Raw genomic sequence first — 11,588 nt, 5'->3', positions numbered from 1 at the left:
AATTGCAGAAAGACATCAATAAAACAGCATGTAAACAAAATGATAATTAGCTGGTTCAGATGTGTTTATTTAGGGATGGAGCTAAACCATAGATTGTCTTACTATTGGGGGATGAGAGGGTCTGTATTAATTATCACTGAAAAAAGTGTAATGGCTAACTTGGATCATGTGAGGCACCTCAGCCAATCATACAATAGCCTCTGGTCTCTCTCCCTGTGTACCACCAATACATATCTGTGGCTGCAGCATTAGCATTAGCCACTTTGAATTTTTTCATAAAGGTTGCAGGCTTGCTTTTCAGGGTCTTTGGCTAAACTTTACAGGTTAGTGGCCCTCCAGGAACAAGATTGGACACCCCTGCTGTAAGTGAACACACAGAAGAAAAAACACAATGTTCTTCCCAATTCTTCTTATGAAAAATAAAAATATATGAAGTTATTATGAACCAGATGTAAGAGAGTAACGTTATATAGGGTACTTAGAGTTATGTAGACTTTTGGTGTCATTTGAAATGTGGTAATTAACTAAATTGAATTGCTAAATGACAAAGCTATGAATCCTGTCAGCTAAAATGGTTGGCAATAAATGTAGTCTGACCTATACTTGGAAAGTAAAGAGGATGGCCTTTGATGAAATAAATGGGAACATCGCCTCTGCAAAAGGTTGAAAATGAGCACCTCACACCTATTAATTCTGTTCATAACCTTTAAATGCATACCCAGGCCAATTGTGGTTTTGACACGTTGCAGACTACTTGCATATTATGAGTGTAAAGGTGGGACTAAATGGAAGAAAAGATCTCTGGTTTGTTTTTCAACTTGTCGTTCACGAGGGGACCCAATGGACACCTTTCAGAATTGATTTACCATAGATCTCAGAAAGAATGTCTAGAGACCTTTTCACACCTTTTCAAACCTTTAAAATAGGAAAAATGTACACCCCCACACAGGGTGAGAAAACTCACCCACAACATGCATTTTTATTTTTTTTTAGTTTGCTTGAGGAAAAAAAATTCACAGACCAGTGATAATCTTTGTAGACTGGTGTCTGGAATTTCTTGATGAAGATGTGCATCGTTTTGGGCTAGAATATTTTTGAGGCCAAAATCTTAGTTGGTAGTTAATTCTGTGTTGTTGTGTGGCTGTTGGTGTGAATAAACCTACCATTATTGAGTAGCCTAATATTTTTAAAGGTGCATTTAATAGTTCTTTTGCTAGCATTAGCATCACTGTTATTTTTGTTAACCGTAAGTACCAATTCCACATAGGTATTGGCTCTGCACTGCCATCTATCAATGTGAAGCAGCAATTTGGGCACCACTGCTCAGGATCAAATGATTGAATGATGATGACCCGACTGCTGTACCAATTTTTGCATTTGTCGGTCTTCTGTCTTCAAAACTTTACTGCTTTTTCATCCGTACAAGTACTAATTCTCCCATTGTCTCTGCTGGTAAAGCCCAAAGATAAGTATGTTCCATTGTCTAATTTTCACTTTCTGAGTATTCTCTTTGACGTTTAGTGAAACCTCACTGGTCATTTTATTTCAGCTTGGTGAAATACATTAAGAGGGGTGACCCGCACCATACATTATTAAAATATGTTTTATAGAAAACTGTGTACACCATTCAGATCACTCTTCATATCACAAAAACACAATTTATTACTTGATGTGTAATATTTTTTACGTTAGCACCAAACTACTGAATGCAGCTTTAAACATAAGAGAATGTTTTACCACTTCATATCCTGTTCTGTTCTTTTAAAACAATATTACATTGTGAAACTGGAGTGTTGCTCAACAACATTATGTCTAGACAAGTGAAGACTTCAAGCACAACTGTTTGAATACTCACAGCTTCATTCTCTTTGTCTTGGCTTATTCTGAGGTCTCGTCATTGCCTGTGGGTTCCTGAGTAATCAGCAACTTTTGTTTACAGTAAACATGAAAAGAAAGATAGCATAATCATAGAGGGCTAATTTCTAAGGGGACTAATTAGGCTATTATAAATTGGGTGTTGACAATTGAGTTTATCAAAGATTTTTAGGGTGGCAGAGATGAAAGACAAACAGGGTGTAGAATTGCCTGTAGGTAGAAAGCATTAAGTGCACATAAATTGTTGAATGCCATTGAAATTAATTATCTTTTTTTAACAAAACCTATGCTTTCCCATGGGTGCTGTATGGGCCTCATTCTTGATGTATGGTTGTGGGAATGTGCTGTATACATGTAAATATGTCAAGGCCACTGCAGTTCAGTTCAAAGGCCAACCCGACCCTCACACCTGGCAAGATAAGCTCTGTTTGTGATGGCAAACAGAGATATGGGGATGAGAAAGAAGACATCACAGGTCGAAAGTCATTTTCATGTAAGTATGTGGCTTTAGTGTTACTTTTAAGATGTTTCATCTAGTCTTTCACATATTCTTTTTGATGATGTGGAACTTTTGACATCTGTTTAAGTTCAAAATTTAAGTGATGTGGACATCTCTCTCTCTAACACACACACACACACACACACACTGTAGAAGATAAATGTTACTCTAATGAGCTATCTGTATTGTAATTTTCAATCTTTATCTTTTCAGTCTCCAAAGGCTTAAGGAACTGAGAATACCGAAGCTCTTCTCATTTACTGTGAGATGAATGGACATCAAGACCGCTGCAGACTGGGTCCAAGATCCTCAGCAGGATGAAAAACAGATGTTGAGAAAGAATCTATAATGAGAGCTGATAAACTTATGCAGACATTTTTACAGTGTGTGAGAAGTCTCTTCCTATCACTTCAGATCCCTTCCACCAGATAACTTTCTCTCTACATTTTTACTTCTATCCTGAGACGACAGTACCTTGCTAAACTTAACTGCTCTTAACTGGTCTTAACTGGCTTAAGCTGGTCTAGCTAGTGTCCCAGTGCACGAAACCCTCTAAAACAAGGCTGAATAAAGCTTGTATTTATTTATGTCATGTTAACTACTCTATTCTTTCAAATGAAAATTTTTAGGAAAGCAATCCTGGAAAAAGAAATCAAAGATTGAGATAATTAGAACTGCCTGATTAGTTTGCTGTTTATTATTACACATTTCACAATGGCTCTAGACAATGTCAGACATTCTCAAGGCTTTTGTTTAAACTGCACGTAAAGCATCACACTAAAATATAATCAGCTATTCATGGCAGAACATTGGAATAAGATTGGACTTTTTTTTTTAACCTGTTGTCTATAAATACAAACAGTTTGGTCAACACTTGTGTGAAAACTACATGATGACAATAGACACAAAGTTATGTATAATACCACTTAGCAAGCTTGTACACCTATGGCACATAACATAACATTTGGCACCGTGGAATGTTTAGGCAATTTTCTTTGTTTCACAAAGCTTCAATTGTAATGAAAGAGCCCTCGTAGTTCAGTCAATGCCAATATAAAGCTGCCATGATTCAGTGCTGTGGTTTTACAAATAATAGATGAGTAACACCAGTTTGAACTGGCTTTAAATGGATCTATAAGGCGTTCTGGTACTTATATATCTGCAGTATTTGTCAAGATTAAATATTCCATATTTTCTGCTATTTAAATAGATATATATTGATGCATTCTTAAATTAGATTTACTTTACTACCACAGAAGTATTTGTATAGCAAACTTTTCTTTGGACTGCACCGTACATAAAAAAATAACAGGTCACCATAAATAATAGCACTAACACATTCAGACAATAACATCATAATTTCTTGGTGTCGTGATTTTTAAATAGCTCATAAGGAGAAGTGCCCTGTAATCAGTTATAGTCTCTGTCACAGTGCATACTTTGAAGTTTCTTTTGCAACCAGAGATGAGGAGTTCAGTTTTCTTATTGTCTCCCCTCAGGTTTAAGTCTGTCCAGCTCCAAATGCTCAATAAGAGTCCACGGTCACTTCTTGGTCCCTTTGAGTTGTCAATGATGTAATGGTTACGAGGGAAAGACGCACAAAACAGGAGCAGGAAGGACACAACAACAAGAACACACTGTAGCTACTGGACACCTACAAGACAGATAGCTGGAGTGTACTACATAAGACAGACACGTCACGTTGGGACTGAATACTTCTAAGGGTCGTTGTTCACACAAATACAATGCTTCATTGGACACAAGAATTCAAAGCTGGGTTCCAGAGGACTACGGGAAGGTGCTCATGTTTTTTAGTATGACAGTTTTACCTTGCTTTCTTTTCTCACTTACTGCTTTTAGTCCTATTTTTCCAGTCCACCCTTCTTATCTATTCCATGAGCATTTTGCTATCGACAACCGCAGCCCTCCACCACCATGTCTTGATAGTTTTTCAACACCACACGTTCCTCCTGGTCCAGGTAGAGGAGGGCGATGGGGCTAAGGGCCGTTGGCACACAGCAGGCCCGCGGCACGGCTCCGTTTACAGAGTTGACCAGCGTCTGCACCATAGCATGGCTAGATGAATTCATATGGTCAGCCAGTGGGAAGCGGCACTCTCCGAGGCAAAAGAAAGCATCGTAACCGGACGGGGCCACGATCCATTTATTCCAACCTACATCTTTGAAGTCCACGTACAGCGGGTGTCGACGGCAGCGAGCGCGGGAGAGCCGTTTGAGCTTGGCAGCCCTCCCACCATGTCGTTTCACTCGCCTTTCATTCCATCCCACCCGCCAACCTGTGTCAGAGCCCTGACCCCTATCACCCTTAAACCTGCCCCCGGTCCATCTGCCCCTGCCTCGTCTGCCAGCAGGGCTCTGCTTTTTGAGAGGCACAAAGGACTGGCTGCGGCCATCGTGACTGTAAGTCACCAGCAACGGCCTCTGCCTCGTCCAGCTGTGCTCATCCTGCCCGGTGGACCTGCGCACCCGCAGATGTCTCTCCTTGGAAAGGCTGCAGTTATTATCAGCAATAATGTCCAGAATGAAAGACAGGCTCCCTGACCTCTCAGATAGATTCTGAAACACTTCTCCATCCAGGGGAAAGGTTTCCCAGAGTTCTGTGGTCTTTCGATCTCTAGTCAGTGGGCGTGAATGGATCAGTGTGGGCTTTGATGCAGGGTCACTGTTGGAAAGATAAAGGCTGACCACGTGAGAGTCTTCACTTGATCCTTCGTGCAGAAAACGGAGCTCTGCCGACACCACGCTCTCTTCTGAAGGAATGGAGGACAGATTGAAGTCAATGTGAATGCTGTCCCCTGTCGTTTTCTGCTCTTCTGGAACACTCAGGACTGTAGAATCTAGACGAGAAAAAATAGAGACAAAGTTCTTAAGCTGTGAAATACTTTCTTTCCATCATGTTCAAACACTTGCTCTCTGAGTAATGGCATAATTGTCCAACTAAATAATAATTGCACATCATTTGCTAGGAGCACTTATGAAAATAAGCCTCGTCCTTCTTAACTTGTTCCAAGGTGTCTACGCTGATGCCAAGACTCGAGTGAAAAATATCAGAACATTGAATCCATGGGTAGCTTTTTGAGTGGGCATTCTGGCACCTAAGGCAGGTTAATTGACTTCCACACGTCTCTGTGCGGTGTTTACGGTAAATTTAGCCTTTTACGACTGCTAAGGGAATCTGTGTTCCTATGACCTAGTGCAATAGCTGCTCATACCTGTGTGGTGAAAGCATCGGACTGTGTTGGCTCCTTGCACATGCTGGGACGGGTAGCTAAACTCTGGGTCTTCAACGAGATGGTACTGTTCAGTGTGGAATCGATACAGGTCTAGAAGATACTGGGGAACCCGTGCCTCTGTACTGGGGTTGGGATGTGACTGTAGACCCAGGCGGGTCAGCAGGAGGTTTTGAATGGTATGCGCCAAACTAGGTTCCAGAGGACTACCAAAGTATCCATGAGTCTGACTGGGACCCTCCTGTTGACCTGATGAGACATGAGGTAGCAGCAGGATCATCAGAACCAGTAGGCTAGCAGGGAACATGTTGGACCTGCGGAAAGATAAAAAGAGGAGCCATTGTGAGACTACTTAAGATATTTAAAAAAAAGTTTGTTTTTCATTGCTATTTTGAACCCCATTGACTTTCACTGTATGTATAAAAGCCGTCATGGAATGGCACAATGATAGAATTTGTATTTTTGGGTGAACTATTGCATTAGTCGATGGCGTTTATTCCAGTCAATGAATGAATACCTGACTCAGAAGAAATAATGGTGAATATGTATTTCTTGTCCCAATTAGTGTTGCAATTGACCATATTTTTAGCTTTAGCCCTTGAGCCATGTGTCTTTGTTTTGCATTATATGTTGGCTGATTTAGCGTTAATAGTCTGGTTTGTTGCATAGAGTGGTAAGAAACTGTCGCGCTGTGTTTTTGTTGTTGATTTACTGGTATTTGTTGTTTTGGAGACCGTAATCGCAGAAACAGTGTCATTAGGGAACTGAAGTAGTTTTACAGAGATTATGGTGTGTGCTATTTGATTTAGAGGTCTACAATAGGCCTGTTAGACCAATTCATTAAGCCTGTCTCTTGAGTTGATTTAACTGACAAATGAGAATAACCTAGGACATAGAGCATTGGTGCACTGTGTTCTTGAAAAGCATGTAAACTTACTTACTTGCAAATTTATATAGCCTTATGCTAGGCTACGTTACGCTACATTATGTACATTATGTGGCGTGACTTATTCTAGGATGCTCATGAGGCACATGATCATTCTTGAATGATTATAACGGTCGGTGTATGATGAAAGTAGATTTGAAATTTGCAGATTGTTGACTTTGTGCTGCTGCCAGTGACCCAGATAGGACTCGTTGTCATTTGTGTCTAAAACAGCTGCTTGAAAATAATCACTAGGTTAAAGGTTTAAAGTTTGTATCAGCACACTGATGTTTATGGTAGCGCCCAATCTAAAGTAAATCACCTTTCAAAAGTAATTTGAGAGTGAACGGTCTAAAATTTCCATGGTTTATAGCTGTTTTTCATACATTTATCCTAGTCTATACATATTTGTGAATAATTTTGGGAGCATCAAATTGACTTTTATCTGTTCATTGATATCTTGTGCAGAATAAAGAAATCAAAGAGGAAGCAGTCAGAAATGTTATGACTTGGATTTGAAACATTCAATATAACATGTATAGCCTGAATTTGGGCCCTGTCTACGTCACTGCTATGCAAGATAAATCCTACCTGGAAAAAAATACCTAAAAGGACAGATTGGCACTAAACACTTAGACCCTCCAGCACTTAGATCTCCTTCCTTTCAGTAACAGCTAATTGTTGCAAGCTGTCATCCGTTAGTGACAAAATCTTCTCAAAGCTTACAGTATTTAACTATCCTTCTCATCGGTCCCATCTCTAAGCCAACATAAGCCTTCAATGGGTCCTTTACAAATACGTACTTTGGTGGAGTTCGTGAGAGGTGTTGAAAGGGTAATTTGAGAGCTTTGATAGAAACACTGGTAAATTAATATTTTGGGTTAAATGCAAATCTATCCACAGCTTCAGCTGAAATTGAATTACAGTGGAAATATGCTTGGCTTTATTGTCTTCTTTAATAACGGTCAACACACAGTCTGTTCTTACATACTGAGGGATTAGTCTAAATGATTTCTGTGGTTTCAACAGCTTCCATGGCCTATATGGAGCTTATCTAGTATTTAGCCTAGACTATGCCTTTACAAGGTGATGGGTGGTCTCACACAGGCCAGGAACACTTACATCTGAGACAAACTAAATGGTCTTTTGATGTAGAATGTGCTCAAGTCAGGACTTGCTGAGCAGTGACTCCTTTGGGAGTCTTGGATTACCCTCAACTGCAGGTGTTAAACGCACTGGAAAAGAGGATGTATACCGTCCTCCCACTGTCCTCTACGTCCCCTCCATCTCGCTCACACTCATTCACCAAACTCCAGCCCAATCCTCAGAGGACACACAGGATAAGACAGTCCCCCACGCCCACAGCATCCGGTAGTAAAGTAGATTAAGTGGCTTTTACCCATCCACTCGATTGTTCCGCCCAGTGGGAGCTCACAGAGGTGTAGCGTCCAGATGGAGCTGTTCTCTTGAATGCCGCCTCCCCACTAAACCTTCATTAGACTCCTTCGCTTCTGTCTTCCCCGCAGTCCCTCCCCCCCATCGGTGTGTGTTTGGGCCGCATATGTGTTATGGTTTCTGTTGTGATTGGATTCGACATGTAATCACTTCCTCTACAGGGATAGCAGTAATCAGACAGAGGGGGCGGAAAGAGGCGTTTATTAGACCCCAGAACAGACGGCGAGAGGTGACCCAGGCAGAGGAAAGGTCGGCCAGACTCGTGCCATCACCAGAGCGACGTGGCCTGTCGACCTCAGAGTGGAGGGCAGGGTTTCTTTGCATCCACTTATCTCTTTCAGCTTTCTTTCCACATCCCCCCCCCCCCCCTCTATTTTTATTCTTCTTATCAGTTGTCTTCCTGTAAAGCATGACTTCCAGAATTGATATATTGTTACACAGTTCTAGGAAAAGCAAGTTCTCTCTCTCTCATGTTTTCCCCTTTCATATTTACCCAGAAGTCAGCAGTGTAGGGCCGTAAGGGTCATGGCGCCTCTGCTTGTTGCTGATTTATCCTCCACCGCTGTCTTCGTGTTTCACATTTCACTCCGTACCCCGATCCCTCCGCTCTCCTTTCCTGTTGTTCTTCCTTTCGTTCATTCCCTAGACTGCTTCTCCCCAGCTCGCTCCCCCCCCTCCCTATTTTGTCATTTTGTTCTTGAAGGAGCACTCTTAAACATGAATTCCGCTACGGTTTCAGATGCAAAAGGTACCCACACCATATCTTGAGGCCCCAAGGCATGCGAGAAGTCACAAATGGTAGAGCTGTGCCTCTGTTCTGCTGCATTAAAGACATGAAATCATTAGAATAATATTGCAGGTGGCCCGCAGGGGTAGTTTTATTGGAGTATATTAGCACGAAACTGTAATTTATCCCAGCTGGACCGATTAAGAGATAATGACAAATTGTGCCCCATAACATTCAGTGGAACAATCCTCTGTGACCATACACACATACACACACACCCCACTGTTACAGACTGAAAAACACACTCCAGAACTGATACAGTTATAGGAACATACACCCACTTTCTATGCAGCTTGCCAAAGGGTCAGCTAAGAACAGACTAAAGTGGTCTCCAAGGATGAGTAGAGTAGACCAGACAAGAAATGTCCTCCCAGAATCCTCCTCTAACCCCCACTTAACATTCTATTATCAATTTGACCGATTTGACGGTCCCGAAACCCTCAGACAGTGTTGCATTAACATCTGGCAAATGCAGAAGTATCTAAATGTATGATCTATTTTAGCTAACACAACATTGTAACATCCCATTTTGTAAGCTCTGAAAAGACACATCACATATCGCAACTTCCTTTTTTTGCCAGATTGTGTCTTTATGATTTATCCAGTTTGCAAAGGGCTTGCCTGTTTGTTTGCTGTACATTTTATCCCCCAAGCCAAAAGCATATATTCAGCTCTCTGCCAGCCCTGGACAGCAAGGATCTACTCTCCACAGTGATTTCTTCTGCATGCTCCAGCAAGGCAATTATTGCGGTCCACAAGTCTTTTACAGAACATTGACTGCTTTTTGCCTTTGGTGGAAACATTGACCTGCCTGTTTCACATGTTGTGAGGATGCATCTCCACTATGAATCTGTCATTGGGTTTGGTGAGTAACACGTGTGAATTTGTAGCACGGAGCAGACAGTTTGGTAAGGAATGGGTGGTTGTTTGACGTTTCAGATTTGAGTCACACACTGCAGAATATAATTTTCTTAATCGCTATTGTACATATTGTCTTGTTTTCCGTTGTCTAAATATCCTTAAAACAAGGTCAATTGACCTGAGAAGTGAAATTCTGTGAGATAAAACTTGTTTACAGCAAATAAAGCAAAAACCTTGGTAAAGTTTATATGATTTGTGCCTTTGTGTTATAAAAAGGGCTACTAAAATGCAATTTTCTTACACAATTTTGCTTCTCAAAGTCAATTTATCTCGATTAAAACAAGTTTAGATATTCTACACAAGCACTTGTCACTAGTTTTGCCCGTGGCACAGGATGCAGCTGATGTTGCAAGCGTCAAGGTGTTCTGCTGTGGAGATTGGTACTCACGTCCAGGTGAAGTGGGAGGTGTGCAGAGTCCATGGTTTGTCCTTGAGCTCCAGCGTTACAGACCCTCTCCTCTCATTCGCTCCTGAGGACGGAGTGGACGCCGTCTGTCTCTCCTGGTTTAGTGAATGTACTTCGTCAGTCTCTCGAGCTTGTGCTCAAGCACTCATCCTCTTCTGAGTGTCAGAGAAGTGCGCTCTTAAAAAACATCCACCGGCTTCCCTGTGGCTGACCGGACGCCGCTGTTATGCCAGGATCAGGACGCAAAATAGCAGCTGAGAAGGAGACCAGGATAATGAAATGGATGATAGAGGAAGAACTGGAAGTTTGTGCCGGCTAAATTCCCTTCTGTCCCTCTGGCTTTGTAGCTGACTTTCTCCCTTCCTCTCTCAATCTGTCTGTACTTCTCTTTTGTGCTCTCCTCCCCTTTTTCCTCCCTCGCTCTCTCTCTCTCTCTCTCTCTCTCTCTCTCTTACCAGCTGGTAAACTCAGTTAAACTCTAATTGACTTTCCTGTCCATTCGGATCCTCCCTGATAGTGATGTCACCGATGCCCCCTCCCTCCACCCACCTTCTCCAAACACACACACAAACAAAGATAAGGTCAGGGCTGCTTTAAATACACAGTACAGGTCAGATTGCCATTTGCAACTTTACATTTGGGTCTAAATGTTTTTTTTTGCAGGAAACAGGAAAAAACGTGAAAGATAAAGTTGAGCACACAATGGCCGGTTGATCTGACATTATCTGAGCGAGTGTTTATTCTGGAGGGAGTCATGAAGGTGAAAGAGAACTAATGATGATACAAGATTAATTCACTGTCATTGGTGCAAATGAACAGCCAGAGGGTGCCAGGAAAACACATCTATCACCAGCAAGAGAGAGAGAATGGGGAACGAATATAATGAGTGCAAAAGGAACGCAAAAAGAAAGAGAGACGAGAGAGGGAGCAAGGTGTGCTCGTCCTTCCGATGGAGTGGACTGCATTGGTATGCATCTGGCAGGGCAATGAGAAAATGTCTGTAACCTCACAAGCATCGTCTGACAGATTGGATTGCATCTGTTGAATCAGTTGAAACACCCCCTTCTCAACACACACACACACACGCTCAAATACAGAGAAACCGGTTCGCCCATGCGAGGACACTACTTTCCAGAATTTTCTATGGCATAGGACTGTATGATACAGATTTTACATTTGACGTCAAGTGGCAACTCAGTAAAAAAAAAATCAGATATTGAAATTCATTAACATGAATAAAGAACAAGAAAATGACAGATTTGAATTTGAGATGTGACTTTTAAACATTTTAAATTTTTCCGTTCAGTTTTCTAGTTTAGAATTTTGAATTTGGAGTTTGAAAAATTGAATCTTAATATTTATAGGTAATATCACCTCCAAAAAAAACAAAAAACTTTTTGTTAGTGTCTAAATTTAATGTTAATGTATTTTATGTCTAAAATTATAATAAACACACAAACAAAAATATTT

General features: G+C 41.3%; 1 protein-coding gene across 1 annotated transcript; it reads right to left on the bottom strand.

The window, feature by feature from the left end:
* Positions 1-3,052: 3,052 nt before the first annotated feature.
* Positions 3,053-10,515, bottom strand: bmp16 (bone morphogenetic protein 16). Its single transcript, XM_058750569.1, has 3 exons — positions 10,101-10,515; positions 5,607-5,938; positions 3,053-5,231 (listed from the first exon to the last, which is right to left on the bottom strand). Exons 2-3 carry the CDS (start codon positions 5,929-5,931, stop codon positions 4,282-4,284), a joined length of 1,275 nt encoding a protein of 424 aa, XP_058606552.1. The 5' UTR covers positions 5,932-5,938; positions 10,101-10,515; the 3' UTR covers positions 3,053-4,281.
* Positions 10,516-11,588: the final 1,073 nt, after the last annotated feature.

The sequence above is a fragment of the Onychostoma macrolepis genome, chromosome 18 (genome assembly GCF_012432095.1).
Source record: "Onychostoma macrolepis isolate SWU-2019 chromosome 18, ASM1243209v1, whole genome shotgun sequence".
In the NCBI taxonomy this organism is placed as follows: Eukaryota; Metazoa; Chordata; class Actinopteri; order Cypriniformes; family Cyprinidae; genus Onychostoma; species Onychostoma macrolepis.
Note: the sequence above shows the minus strand (reverse complement) of the source record. Positions and strands in the feature narration are given on the sequence as shown.

Coding starts and splice junctions, on each gene's coding strand:
- bmp16 (XM_058750569.1), bottom strand. CDS start 5,931: ATGTTCCCTGCTAGCCTACTGGTTCTGATGATCCTGCTGCTACCTCAT. Junction 5,232..5,606: donor CCGATGCTTTCACCACACAG/GTATGAGCAGCT, acceptor TTTCTCGTCTAG/ATTCTACAGTCCTGAGTGTT.